This window comes from Trachypithecus francoisi, unplaced genomic scaffold (genome assembly GCF_009764315.1).
Source record: "Trachypithecus francoisi isolate TF-2019V2 unplaced genomic scaffold, Tfra_2.0 Contig01474, whole genome shotgun sequence".
Classification (NCBI taxonomy): domain Eukaryota; kingdom Metazoa; phylum Chordata; class Mammalia; order Primates; family Cercopithecidae; genus Trachypithecus; species Trachypithecus francoisi.
In genome coordinates, this window is record NW_022681435.1 from 4102880 (window position 1) to 4117944 (window position 15065).

General features: G+C 42.5%; 1 protein-coding gene across 13 annotated transcripts in view; it reads left to right on the forward strand.

Annotated features, from left to right (window-relative positions):
- NEDD4L (NEDD4 like E3 ubiquitin protein ligase) overlaps positions 1-15065 on the forward strand; it is a 369947-nt gene that overhangs the window by 307088 nt on the left and 47794 nt on the right. For 9 of the 13 annotated variants that reach the window (XM_033238701.1, XM_033238705.1, XM_033238697.1 and 6 more), the window contains 5 exons: positions 4975-5106; positions 5627-5746; positions 6839-7036; positions 13515-13592; positions 14965-15019. In XM_033238701.1, the coding sequence (XP_033094592.1) occupies positions 4975-5106; positions 5627-5746; positions 6839-7036; positions 13515-13592; positions 14965-15019 (583 nt within the window). The remainder of the gene's footprint in view (positions 1-4974; positions 5107-5626; positions 5747-6838; positions 7037-13514; positions 13593-14964; positions 15020-15065) is intronic. The other 4 variants (XM_033238670.1, XM_033238682.1, XM_033238690.1 and 1 more) reach the window with 2 other exon arrangements.

A 15065-nucleotide genomic window follows, 5' to 3' on the forward strand; every position in this document is an offset into this window, starting at 1 on the left:
GATATTTTTGGCTTTAAGTGTTTGTACTCCTGATAAGTTTTTCCTTTTCATTAGAATGCGTGGTAAAAATAATTTGACTGGAAGAAAATCAGAGAAGCCACAGGAATTGCATGAGACTGCATGTGATTTCTGGGTGTGCCCAGAGCCATTCTCTTTTCTGTATCTCCCCTACCACATTTCTAACAGGGAGTTAGACTTTTCTTGTCTCCAGAATGCACCAGTGACCCTTTCTCTGCCACCAGGGGCTCTCCTCACAGGAATGAACAAGTTTCCGTAATACCAGGGGAGCATAATTAAGATATATAAGTGATCTAGAAAAATTGATGTTTCTCTAAACCAACCATTCTTATTCATTATTTTGAATAATTTATGGTATTCTTGTTTGTGGGTGACTTAGATTTGACCATGTATTTTAATTGCCTGTTTTCCACTTGATCCCTAAAGTTAGGCTAGCTTGTAGTTTATGCTTTGCACTGCAGTAGCTGTTTAAAGAATTTCCTTGTTGTTTCACCTGTGTTGTATTTTCCTGTAACTGCTCATTATTTGTGGATAGCTTTACGTATACAACTGCTGATTTTCTAAAAGATATTGATGACTTCAATTTAATGCTCAGCATTGTACAGGGGAAAATCAAACTGGCAACAATCAGCCCCGGAACACTCAGCTCAGGTTAAGGTATTGAGCTATAGTGGTTTACGTGAGTCATGTGTTGAGTGAGGCAGCCTCCAGTAGAATTCAAGAAATTCTACATGAACTATTTCCCACCGTGTACTTGCAATTTCTGTGGGAGTAGTGGAGCTTCAAGGGGGACAAGATCATTTTATGAAGTAATTTTAGTAGAATTCAGTGCTGATGAACATCATCTGTATATCACCTATTTTTGTATTTTGTTGGCCTTGCAACCTGCTTGTAGCTTTGGAGAGTTTGGGTAGCTGATGTAGTAAATGAAGTGTAAATGGAATCGTTGCAGTACCAGGCTCCATGGCAAGGGTCACCTGGCAGGACGAGGTGACCCCTCTGAATGAGATCATGAGTGGCACTTTAGACTGCCCTTTTCTTGCCTGCACTCTCCCCTCCCCGTCACTGAGTTTCAGCATAGGTTGGGTTTTGTCTTCCCACAGGCTTGGCAATATTCATTCCTAAGTGTTTCATCTACTCTGGTAGAAGAGATAGATCTCCCTACCTAGTTAGGTTTGAAAGGATCACATCCGTTTCTCTTCAGCTGTATCCTCCTGCATGTCTCTTCCACATCCTTTGTCATGAATGCCCTTGACTTTCTGTCTTGCAATTCTGTCTCTTCACCCCATGTTTTCCTCTTCGATATCCCCTCTGTTCCTCTGCCGTCACTCACACTGAAGTGTATTGTCCTGGGCTGGAGCCACCGTGGGATTAAATCATCTCACTCCGCGTGTGCTCTCCCAGACATATGGCTATGTACACATAGGTACACATTGTGCCACTTTATTTTATTTTTTTAAAATGGGATGTCGTATATACATTACTCAGCAACTTGATTTTATTTTTTTTTACTTATGGTCATTCTTCTGGGACATGTTAATAGTTACATAATATTCAGTGATGTGAAGGCACTACGATGTTAATTTCCCAACATTCAAGGACTTTCCGCTCCCCCTACCCTGCCCTTTTGACTCTATATGCTGTGCTGAAGTAACCGTCCTGGTATAGCTTTCTTTCTATGATGGTGCTTTCATTCCTGTAGTCTAATAAACAGGCACTGATTCTCAGCCAAGAAACCACAGCCCTTTGATTTAAGGCAAATAAATGCACAGTGGTGTCATTTTCTGGCAGACTAAGCCAGGGCCCTCCCCATGAGATAAAAAGAGAGGGATAGCACAGTATTTTCAGTCTTTGTTGTATATATTCTAAAAATGCACAAGGCCACCAGTACAGGGTTGGTGCAAGTCTTGGCAAATCTGTGATGGTCAGCATCAAAGTGGTTATTTTTAAAAGCATATTGAAACTTCTGCAGCTTACAATCTTGTTCTTTATTTTAATGAAAGAGCCACTAGGAAGTTGTAGCTAATGGCTTTTGGGCATCACAGAGCAGCAGTGTATTCAGTCTACAACGAAAAGCTGTGAAGTGTTAAGCTAAGTCGCAATTTCTAACTGGTTTCTTGATTACTTTTTTGTTAAGCTAGTGTGGAACATACTCACAAGCATAGAACAGCAGAAGGCTGGTTTTGGCTTCGTGGCGGGCCCTTCCATGGTCTGTCTGTAGAAGCTGAGTCCTGCCCCCTCAACTAGCCATGCAGGGTGGGAGGCAGTGTGAGTTACAAATGAAACATCAGCACAGGTTGTACTTTGTGGTCATTTGGAAAGAACACTGTAAAGAAACATTTCCAAATGGCCCTCTCACATAAATGTAACTAAATTACAGGTTGCCAGTTCAGTTCTCAGTAGAAGAGAGAATGAACATTTTAATCAAATTCAGTGTTCTGTACTACACTCGTAATTTTCCACAAACTGATTAGTGCTGTTCACTGTGGCTGTATGAAAGTAACCTGTATGGCTGGGTGCAGTGGCTCACACTGGTAATCCCAGCACTTTGAGAGGCCGAAGCAGGTGGATCACCTGAAGTCAGCAGTTCGAGACCAGCCTGACCAACATGGTGAAACCCCCCTGCTACTAAAAATACAAAAATTAGCTGGGCATGATGGCTCGCGTGTGTAATCCCAGCTACTTGGGAGGCTGAGACAGGAGAATCACTTGAACGTGGGAGGCAGAGGTTGCAATGAGTGGAGATTGCGCCACTGTACTCCAGCCTGGGTAACAGAGCAAGACTATGTCTCAAAAAAAAAAAAAAAAAAAAAGGAAAAAAACAAAGTAACCTGGTTGCTAGAATTCATACAGCTTTAGGATTCAGTTCTGAGATGATCTATGACACATCCAAGTGCTTTCAGTTTATCAGTTGCCTCTTCAGTGTCCTTTCCAGAGATTCAGTAACTGCAAAAATATCCCAAAGGTTTCCAGAGCTAAGGTTGCCAGAGCTGAGTTTTCCAGGGGCAGGACGGGGGCGGGGGTGGTTTGTGGGGGAGTTGTGGGAGGGAAGGGGCCTGGGAGAGGGGGAGGTGGATCACCGGAAGGGGAGGGCTCTGGGAAGAGGGACCTGAGAATGTAACAAATTCTATTTAGTGTTTGATTGATTGGATAAACAATAGTAGGTCAAAACTTGATAGCACATACTTTGCCAGAGGTACTAATTGACCACGAACTTAGGTTACAACTTAGCTCAGCAGAGGAGTCCATTGAAGTGCCCGGATCCACGTAGCCCTTTGTGTTGGCATCACTGCTAGAGGAGGAGGGGAGGAAGGAGCTTCACTAGGACTGCGTGCTAATTCCTTGATGTTTAATATTCATGAAAGGATTAAGTCAGTGTTGATGTTTCTTCTGCTCCTGCTGAGTCTCCACACCTGGATCCAGAATACTCTATGATCCGAGTCTTTCTGTCTTTATAAACTATCTTTATGGAGCTTTAGGACTTTATCTCAGGAAATGTTAAGGAAATGGTTGCCGCGTTTTTAGCCCAAAGTTTTCTTATGCATAATCTAAAATCAGCTGCTTCATGATCTTACACAGGTGATCCTTCTCTGAATTGTGCTTTTAAGCCTGTGAGGTTAGCACATTGCTTCTCTGTAGATGGGGTTTCCAAATGACTTGGCAGCGTCCTTGTTGGTGCTTTCTCTAGTTTGAGATCCTGGGGTCCACCAAGGAACTCCAAGTGATCATCTTCACCAAGACACATTGTTGGTAGTGCAGGGAAGAGGTGGCATAAGCACAGGAAGAAGTTGGGTTCAGAGGAAATTTGTATTCTCAGCCTAATAGCAAGAAAATGACACCTGCTAAAATATCTGGAGGGACAGAAGAAGATCCTGGCTAGAGAAAGGAAGAGTACTCTAAAAGAAGCAGCTTCCTTTTGTAACCTCACATGAGAGGTTATTCCTAAGGCATGGGTTCCTATACTTTTAGATTCTCCTAGGAGCCGTGGTGTAGCTGTGGTCGGCTTCTGAGCTTTTCCCCACTTAGAGCTCTTTCGCAGGCACAGATCTTACATGCATCACCTATGCGTTCGAGCCTTCCTGGGACAGCTCTGATCTCCAGCATCTGTCCCAGTGCCTCCATACATCATCAACACATCCTTGTTTTTCAGTGTTTCTCCATCCACACTGCATTTATTAGACTGTTTCTCAGGGATCTTCTTGTGATCAAATGTGGACTGTCTAAATACAGTCACTCTATGTTGGACAGGTCTCTGAATCCAAAGACTGCCAAGCTGTGTTCGCCTTCAAAGAAACACACTTCTATCAGTGGCCTTGGGTGCACACAGCCTCGGGTGTGAGGCTGGGTGCTGGGAGGCTTCCTGAGCTGGGGCACACCGATGTCCTGGGTGGTACTCCAGATTCTATGCTACTGTGTGACCGTCGGTCCTAGAGAAGGGGCTGTGTGTTGGGATCTTAAAATTTTGCCCCAAAAGGTACAGTGTAAGGGTCCTAAGCTGATGGAGAAATTTAGGACTAAGCTAGAAGAGCACCCCATGGGAGCTACATCGAGGAGAAACTCAGCATCCCTCTCATACACAGTGACACTGGGCAGTTTGAAATACCTTTAAGTTCTACCTGGTTTGGCAGTGGAATTTAGTAGCCAGAACAGATGATAATGTTTTTCCTTCCCCTATGATCACCTTAGCAGCAACCCTTTACATTGAAGACTACGGGGGTCTTAGAACCAAGTTCTGTAAGAATTTGGATCTGCAACTGTGTGGGGTTCATTCCACAGTAGATTTGAAGCTATTGGAAATCTATTGCTGTTTTCCAGACACTTGGAAGTATTTTCTATATAAATAGAACTAATTAACTTTGTCTAGAGAAAATAATTATCTAGGTATACATTACTTTATTCAACTGATCAGAAAACAAATGCAAGGTATTAAATAATAATGATTTCTTGCACAAACAGCCATCAGTGGCCTATGTACATACCACGCCGGGTCTGCCTTCAGGCTGGGAAGAAAGAAAAGATGCTAAGGGGCGCACATACTATGTCAATCATAACAATCGAACCACAACTTGGACTCGACCTATCATGCAGGTACGAAGATCGCCATCCAACTTAAAACCGCAGGCCGTAGAAGCCAAAATGTACATGACCGACCTCCCTCCCTGGTGTTTATGTATTGTTCTGAAAGAGTCATATTTGTAAAAAGCTTTCTCACAAAGAAAATGCATTACTTTAAATACAATAATAGCCTAAGGAAGAATTTGCTTTTCAAATCAGTTTATCACTGAATACATTTTTAAAATGTGAAGTAAAAGATATTTTCAAAGTAAGAGCCTATTACAGTGTGTAGCTTCTTCCCTGCCCCCCCACCCCCACCCCCTGCCTGTAATCTGAGGCTAGTTTTTATGCTGGGCTAGTGATTCATTTTTATTTCCCTTGAATGTGTTTCCCCATCCTTTCCCCCATCATTATGTTTAATTATTTCCTCCACGCTTTAAATAGGCCAGACCTCTTATTATTGCTGTTTGCGTTGTTGTTTGGGTTCGCGCTCCTAATCACACACACAGGGAGATCCTCCTATGAAGCTAACTTGTTTTTGCCTCCAAAATAGCTTGCAGAAGATGGTGCGTCTGGATCAGCCACAAACAGTAACAACCATCTAATCGAGCCTCAGATCCGCCGGCCTCGTAGCCTCAGCTCGCCAACAGTAACTTTATCTGCCCCACTGGAGGTGAGACGGCTACCTCATCTAACTGGACTCACTCTGTCCTGTGACTCCCATTCTTTCTTCTCTCTTAACTCTGCCCTCAGTTTCGCAGCCCCCTCCTCTCTCTGATCAGTCGTTGTGTTGGTGGTGAAGGGTGTTCTTGTGCAGCCTTTCTACCTGCTTCTCTGTCTCGCCCAGTTAACATTCCTGGACTCTCTCACCTGATTCTCATTCTCATTTGGCTAAGGCTGCAGTGACTTGTGCTGGACGTGGGCACTCTCTTTTCAGGACTTCCACCGTTCTTCTTGTGTTTCGCTTCTTTTTGCCTGTGACCTCATTAGAATTGCATAATCTCTCTTTCAAATACCAAGTGCTGATACTGAGTTTTTAAACATAGCTATTGCTTTGATCATTTTTTTTCTTTCGACTGTAGGGTCTTTCATTCTATGGGCATACATGTTTCTGATGCATATTTGCATATCTGCATCATGGCTGGGCATCTGCTTGTGCTCTCTGTCGTGTTTGTATTGTTTTGGTGCCATCCTTTAACATCACAAATGTCAGAGTTAGAGAAGCCAAAGAGCAAAGGTGTGAGGTCCTAAGCTTGACTGTGTCTTAGAGACAGCTGTGGGCTTCTCCATGCCCTGGGTCCAGATGCCGATAAGTGGGAATGGATGCTGTCTCTTCCATACTCTGATATGAATGTCATGGGTAACAACTGTGAGATTCCAGATCATTGTCTTTATTGATGTGGGTTTTTCTTTTCTGTGCTCTAAAACTTGCCAATCTATTCTTCATTAGACTGTGAGCTCATTAAGAGCAAGGGCACGTTTTTCTCCACTCTGTAAAATCTCCATCCATAATGCTTAGTACAGAACAGTATTTTTGGTACATACTGAGTAGCTACCAAAGGATGGTGATTATAAGTACTTAATATTGTTGTGTGTTTGTCCAACAGAGAAAATGTAAAGTTAGATTGATTTAAAAGTAAATGAATGACAGAAAACAGATTTTGGGAATCTTCCCTCTTGTCCGCCTCCTACAATACCCAGGTACATTTTGGCACATTGGAATCGCACCTGCTGAAGAGTTCTAATGCTAATTGTTATTCTTTAGGGTGCCAAGGACTCACCCGTACGTCGGGCTGTGAAAGACACCCTTTCCAACCCACAGTCCCCACAGCCATCACCTTACAACTCCCCCAAACCACAACACAAAGTCACACAGAGCTTCTTGCCACCTGGCTGGGAAATGAGGATAGCGCCAAACGGCCGGCCCTTCTTCATTGATCATAACACAAAGACCACAACCTGGGTAAGGCTGCTGCTTTTATTTGGCTCCGTTTTCACCATGAAGTCTGGCATTAATTCCTTGATTTCCTTACTCAGTGTTTGTAGTTCTTACAGAGGAATTGGATTGACCGTAAAGGGTGTTTCCAGAGGGTCTCCTCAGCCTGCATCTGGCCCCTGCACAAATGGGTGGGTGGGAGTGGGTGGGCACAGGCTGGTAGCTGTCTTTGATACTGGTGCTGGGACTGCCTTTTCTCCTGGGAAACTCTAGACAGTTCACCATGCTGGATGGAAAGGTACTGCTCTGTGCTGTTAAGATTTTGTTAATTGATCCCGTCTTACAAAGTAATCTCACTAGGAGTTATAATCATTTTCAAATAATTTTTTCTTTTGTCAGTTTCTTTTTGCACTTTTATTGGCATTACCCACCTTCTTTTGATTTGTCACTTTAGTTTTTACTGTTCACATCAGATCAGTATTCACACGTCTGAGCTACATTTCCATGCCCTTAATCAAGTACTGAGTGACTTTGGTTGTAAATCTGATAGCTCCTTTTTGTGATCATTTTGTCAAAATTGATTTTTCTTGCCATGCAGCTCTTTCATGTACTCCTGAATTGTATGCAAGAAAGAATCTGTACATTGTATTATCTTGAGCAAAATGAGATTAATCAAAGGCGAATATGCATATCTTCGTATTTCTCTGTCAGTTCTTTATTTCTTGAGCTGAATCAGTGGGTGGCTTTTTCAGTGTAGTATATAGTTCTTTTGAAAGTCAGTTGGTATTTTTCTGCTGTATGATCTCTATACCTGTAATTAAACTGAAATTGGTTCCCTTATTTCTGGCTATTTTTGATGCTGCAGGTGGTTTTTCTTCCTGTTATGTCCCCATCGAATTGTCTAGCTAGAGTTAACTCAGAGTTTAACTTGGTCCTACTATTATCTGTGCTACTTGCTCAAAACTGATGTTATGGGAATGCTGGTTGAGTTTTGGTGATTGTCATTGGCCCTAGCTCTTTGGTCGTGAATCAACAATAAACATACACCATTAATTCCCATTTCTAGTGATGGACATTAGGTGTGTCCATTTGATAGGCCAGCAGTCTTAGATTCAAGAACAAGCCCTGCTCAAGGGGATTTGGGCTGTCATTTTATGCCTTGCCCATTGGGTGGTATCAGTTCAGTCCAGCAGGTCTAGAGGGCATACTCCTAGAATCCTTTGAATCGTGGGACACTGTGTCTTCAAGGACATTCTTGGCATTTGGGGCAGGGACATTTGTGCCTTCGGTTGCAGACCATTTAACAACCTTGGCTCCTGCCACCAGGTGCTGATGGTCACCACTACCCCCACCCCAACGTAGTGATGACCAGAAATGCCCTACACATTTCAAAACAGCCCTAAGTGAGAACCACTCTAAGAGCTCTTTCTATTTTGAAATAAGGGAATGGCCTGCCAAGAGAATTTCTCATCTAGATCTGGTAACATTCATTTGGTAAACTGATAACTGCTTCTAAGGCATATAATAACATGTAGGTTTGACTCCCCTAGTAGTCTGAAGATAATGTTACAGATTTGCAGGTAAGCCAAGAGTAAGAGACAGGCAGCTCATTGGAAAATATAGTAATGGAGGGGTTTTTTTTTGGTGTTTTTTTTTTAGTGTCTTTTTTCTTATTACCATGGAATCCCTGGCTGTCCTGCCAGTGTTCTCATTTACTATAGCACTGCTGTAATTTCAAGTCCTTAGCCAGAAACAGGCTCCAGAAATAAGGGCTAACGAATATAAAAGTAGATGGATTAGTGTAAGGAGCCACTGTGGCTTGCCAACATAAGCTATGATTTTAGTAATTTCAACTAGCTTAGTAATCAAATCCCCTAACCTTTTCACAGCCTTTCAAGCCACAACGACAGTGTAATTGCAGCTGGGCAGATTGTATTTTAAATGAAACAGCACTCGCTTTATTTATTGCTTGCAACGTTGCTGAATGAAACCCATTTTTAATTTCCAGTTGTCCCTTTTTACCCAGATACTTGTTATTGACTAATTTACTGATTTAAAATTATAATCTGTTAGAACAACATTTTGTTACTGCTGCTGGTGTGGAAAATCCTCAAGGTAACAACTGGAAATTCCACAAGTTACTCCTCTTCTTAAGCAAATTCAGATGTGCTGACACAGCTGCTTTGCTGCTTCTAAACAAAGGCCTAGGTGGGATTCTCCCTGCGGGAGACACACTCTAAATTGCCTGTTCATTTTAACAAAAGATGAAGAGCCAGAGGGAAGCATAAAGATAATTTGCAGCTTAAAAATCTGTCTTGAGTTGGTTTTGGGGTTTGCTTTGTTTTTTATTTTTAATTTATTTTATTTATTTTTCCATAGAGGTTGTACTAATTTTTATTTTCACCAACAGTGTGTAAGCATTCTCATTTTGAAAGAGGAAGAGAACAAATGAGAGAACAGCATAGCTATCCTTAGATTTGAGCATTAGAATAGAAAAAGGAAAAAACCTGGTAGGACAGGTTGAAAATGATGAAAATAACACTCCTTCCCCCATCAGCCTGGGCACTGTTGATTCTTACACAAACCAGAAACCTGAAAAGTATCAGGACATTTCCCCTCTATACATTGAGAAATTTAAAAAATTTGTTGAAATATGTCATAAAACATGAACTTTTACAGACAGACACACAGGTAAAGGCAGTATGCCATCAGTGTTTGGATAAAGTTTGGCCTTATTCTTTTTTTTTTTTTTTTTTCGAGACAGAGTCTCACTCTCACCCAGGCTGGAGTGTAACAGTGCAATCTCAGCTCATTGCAACCTCTGTCTCCCGGGTTCAAGCAATTCTCTTGCCTCAGCCTCCTGAGTAGCTGGGATTACAGGCACATGCCACCACACCAGCTAATTTTTGTTTTGTTTTGTTTTGGTACAGATGGGGTTTCACCGTATTGGCCAGGCTGGTCTCGAACTCCTGACCTCAAGTGATCCTACCCCTCGGCCTCCGAAAGTGCTGGGATTATGGGCATGAGACACCCTGCCGGGCCAAGTTTAGCCTCATTCAAACAAACAAACAATGATTGGCTTTGTTCCCCGCCTGGATCAGGCCTTTCAGGGAATGCATGCCGGAGACTAGGGGCTTGGGAGGGATGTGCCGAGGAGGGAGGTTCCGTCCTCAACAGCTCAGAGCACGTGTATACAGGTTGAGTATCCCTAGTTTAAAGATTCAAAATCCAAAATGATCCAAAGTCTGAAACTTTGTGAGCACTGACGTGACACTCAGGCAATAAATGCCTATTGGAGCATTTCAGATTCTCAGATGAGGGATGCTGAACTCGTAAGTATAACTGCAAATATTTTGAAATTCAAAGCCCCTCTGGTCCCAGGCATTATGGGTGAGGGATCCTAAACCCGTGTTAGTGTATATATGCCTTTCACAGGCTGAAGCATGGGCTTATTTTTGTAGCAAGAAAGATTACACCCTAGTTAAGTTGCAGCTTTGTTTTCCATCCAAGTTCAAAGTAATGAAACTCATTACCCTAGGCATGGTTGCTGGTCTCTTCCAGGATGGAAAAGATAAAGAAAAAAGGCATATTTTTTTAATCCCTGTGTTTTATATATTTTGAATTAGGAAAGCCCTTTTTAAAAAGATACTGCTCTTTGCATCCTGTTTAAAAACACTTTGAACTTGATGGAGGGAAGCAATTTTATATTACACATGAAAGAGTTCCTGTATGACACTGAAGAAAGGAAGAAACAACCAAGCATGCTTTATGCATTGGATCAATTATTTTCATGGCATTTGAGACCTCATTAGTATCCCACCTTCTCATCAGCCCTGAAGTTGTCTATAGCTAATAGAGAGGCTTGACCGCCACTTCACGTGCCCTGTCAACTAGAGAGAGATGCCTGCCTCCTTGGCTTGGTGGGAGTGGGGGTTCAGGGGTGACCACTAGCCTTAGCCCTCAGAGCTGATTCATGGCAGCTGCTGCCATTATTTTTATATTATAAGCCTCAAGGCCTCTGGCCCTCACGGTCTGTGAATTCTGGGTTTCCACGCAAGGCCACTTTAGCAGACCTTTGACATTCAGCTGACTTGATACCTCATGCTCTGCCCTCACTGCCCCCCTGACACTTTTCTCTAATTTCAGCTTCTTTTTGCTCCCCCTCACCTTTAAATCACCAGGCTTTTACTAATAGGGCTGATTGTCTTTCACGGCAGTGTACGTGTGATTCCAAGGCCAGGCTGGCCTTGTGTGTGGCATTCAGAAACCCTGCCCTCTTTCATGTAATAGCAGTCCTCGGCTTTCTCTAAACCTGGTGTGGTCATTGGCTAGGTGGAAACCCAAGGATCCCCCGCTGGTTGTGGCGTTACCTGGTCCAGATCAGAGTTAGCATTGAGTGGGTAGCTTTTGAGAAATTCAGTGCTTTCAGTTTTTTCTCTGTTTGTAGTTAACCAGTCACAAATGTTTACCAGATTATCAGCTTCTTGGACCTTCTCAATCCTAAATCTGCTTAGCGTATTTCTTTATGTTCTGTGTATGTCAGTGTACTGCAGAATACTGGATTATTTTGTGCCTCTGCTTAGCCTTCTAAAAAATATATTGGGTTCAGGGTCAGTATGTATCACAAACTACTAACATGATTTCTTTCTTCATTTCAAAGTTCACCTAGCTAGCAAGAAGCAAAGGTTGATTTTTGTTATTTGTGGTCTTTTTTGATTCTTGCCAGTTCCCAAGATCTATGATTATGATTCAGTGATACTATGGCTTATACGGTTGACTCAGGAAGCAGAAAAATCTAGTAATTTGGCAGCAGCAAAGGCCCTATTACAAAATTGAATGAAGCTGATATCAAATGTCTTAACAGTTTACTTTTTTTAACTTTAAGCTTATTCGGTTGACAGTGTTTTTTTTTTTTTTTAATGTAAAGATATGGATTCTCCTTTTTATTTTTTTTGGAGGCAAGATTCTGCATCACCCAGACTGGAGTACAGTGGCACAGTCACAGTTTACGGCTCACTGTAGCCTTCACCTCCTAGGCTCAGGTGATCCTCCCACCTCACCCTTTCAGGTAGCTGAGGCAGGCATGCACCACCACACTCAGCTCATTGTTTGTGTTTTTTTGCAGAGATAGGGTTTCGCTTTGTTGCCCAGGATGGTCTTGAACTCCTGGGCTCAAGCAGTCTTCTTGCCTTGGTCTCCCAAAGTGCTGAGATTACGAGTGTGAGCCACCACCACATCTGGCCTTAACATTGCATTTCTTTTTCTTTTACTTTTCTTTTTTTTTTTTTTTTTTTTTTTGAGACGGAGTCTCACTCTACTGCCCAGCCTGGAGTTCAGTGGCACAATCTTGGCTCACTGCAACCTCTACCTTCCAGGTTCAAGCAGTTCTCCTACCTCAACCTCCTGAGTAGCTGGGACTACAGGTGCGCGCCACCACACCTGGTTAATTTTTGTATTTTTAGTAGGAATGGAGTTTCACCATGTTGGCCAGGCTGGTCTCAAACTCCTGACCTCAAATGATGTGCCCACCTGAGCCTCCCGAAGTGCTGGGATTACAGGCGTGAGCCACCGCGACCAGCCTGCACTGCATTTTAACTGGGTCTCCATAAGTAAGAGTCAGCTCCTGGACTCTGGGCCATAACCTTTGGGCAACTTCTTGTTCTCTCTGAAACTCCATTTCCTCATCTAAAGAAACAGAGCATGTGCCCAACCTCCTAACAAGGGTCTGTTGCAAGATCATACATCTGACCATGCCTTGTAAATCATGCAGCCTGACCCAGGATGTCAGAGTACATGTTTCTCTTTTGTTGATTCTCTGTGGTATCTTATGAAGCCTATGCTTTAAGAAAAATGTTTGGTAAACTTTTAAATATTAAGACATAAATGAGAACTTAATCTGCAGCACTTGGTCAAGAATCTCAGTAAAGTCGTATCATAACTTTGTGACTTTGCCTGAGGAAGGTGGCTCTCCCTGGAGTAGCCACGTGACTTCACGGACCAGATTCACATTCTCTGCTGAGTTCAGGAAGGAATGGAGGGGAACACAAGTGCTGAAGGGGAGTGTGGCAGAGGGGCCCATTCCCTAGCGTGTTAGGCTGGCTCCCCTCACCAGGGGCGCAGGACCCATGGAGAGATTTCGAAACCATCGTCTCCACTCCCTCTTTGTGCTACATTCACTGGCACCCTCCATTCTGGTTTCCCTAGTAACATCACTGCTGGGACTCTCTTCCCTTTCCCCTTCTCAAGGTCTTGGGGGAAATTATTAACCTTTCATGTAAATATTCTTACTCTCCTCCTTCCACCAAGTACAAGAAGGAAGAGTACAGTCGGTCTCAAGAGACGGTCAACCAGGCTTCCTGTACAAAGCAGAGATGGGACCTATCTCACGCTCCAGGCATGGAGAGTCTGGTTGCCTTGAAACAAACAGCTCAAGAAGAAAAGCACCCAGTAACTGCACACAGATACTTCCACTTAGCATCTACTGTCTTTTACATTTTTCTTGCAGGAAGATCCACGTTTGAAATTTCCAGTGCATATGCGGTCAAAGACATCTTTAAACCCCAATGACCTTGGTCCCCTTCCTGTGAGTACACTGGAGACACATGGAATGGTCTGAAAATGTTTGTTCCTTTATCCGCTCAATGTTGATGGAGAGGCCCTGTGGACCTTCTCTATCTCCAGGCTTCATGGATCTCATTGGTTTGTGTTTCTTAGTAGAATTTAAGTGTTTAGCTGAATTGTAATTGTACATTATAGTTCATGTGATATCCAGTATTTATGAAAGAGGTTTCTGAATTGTTAACTTGTAGTGGAAGATAGATCTTGTACACAGGATGCTCAAGAGACATTCTCTGCAGGTGACAATTTAAGTGGCACTCACTTATTTTGTAACTTAGCAACCACTGAGTTCCAGCCATATTGCTGATTAAGTCATCAGAACTAAAGTAATGAAAATAGTATGGCAGAAGAAGGTCTAATTAATCATAGAAAGTTTCTGTAAGTCATTTAACCTGCAGATTTTTTAAGTTTTTTTCTCCCTTGTTGGTGACGGCTCCGTAGGAGTTGAGCTATATACTTAAAATTGGATTTTGAATGAAACCTTCACATACATCCTCCTCAACAACTCACTCTCAATTTGAAAAAGCCGTAGGGGGTGACAGGGCAGTGGATGGACTCCAAGGCTGTTTTTAAATGGGAATTTTTGTGGTTTTCCAAGTGTAAGAATCTTTTTGTTGCCTGGTATATTAGGGCAACATTTGAGGCTGCGAAGGTTAAGGTTCAATCATTATTCATTAGGTTATACAGGTATCCCACACCAAATCTGTTTGGTTCCTGGGTTCAAATAGAAAGAACCAGAGCGTGAGTTTAGAAAACAAAAGAAAGCATTTTTTCTGAATCTGTTGGATTCCTGAGGTGCAGATAGCAAATCCGGATAGTTTAGGTAATGACGGCATACCAGCTTTATCTTGAAAAAATTCTCCAAATCTGTGTAGTTCCTGAGCTTGACTAGTGAAAGTTCGTGGCAGATAATACCAATATTAGATAATCAACTGCCTGGACAACATAAATACAGTAACTATGTGTAACATTTTTATATTAACCCCCTCTTCCCTTCCTTTAATACTCAGTATTTATTTAATTAAATGGTACTCAACTTCAAACTCCACTGTTCCATGGAATGCTACAGTTTCCCTTTGAAGCTTTTGAGCTAGCAGCCTATTTCCTGTTCTTCATACAGTCAGCACATCTGAGACCTGAGCACGTGATAAAGGGTGTTGCTAGACATTGTCAGGAGTTAACTTGAAATGTTCATATTTAGTTCATGCTCAGTGCATAAATGTACCCTAGCAGAAAAGAGAACAAAGGTGTCCTATAGTTTTTAAATGTTGCCTTTGATTTTGGAACTTCTAGCTAATGTTTATATTTTCTGTCTCCCTTCCTTCCCTGGATACTAGCCTGGCTGGGAAGAAAGAATTCACTTGGATGGCCGAACGTTTTATATTGATCATAGTAAGTAGGCGCTGTTATGGACACAGAGGTGTTGAGGGTTAGAGGG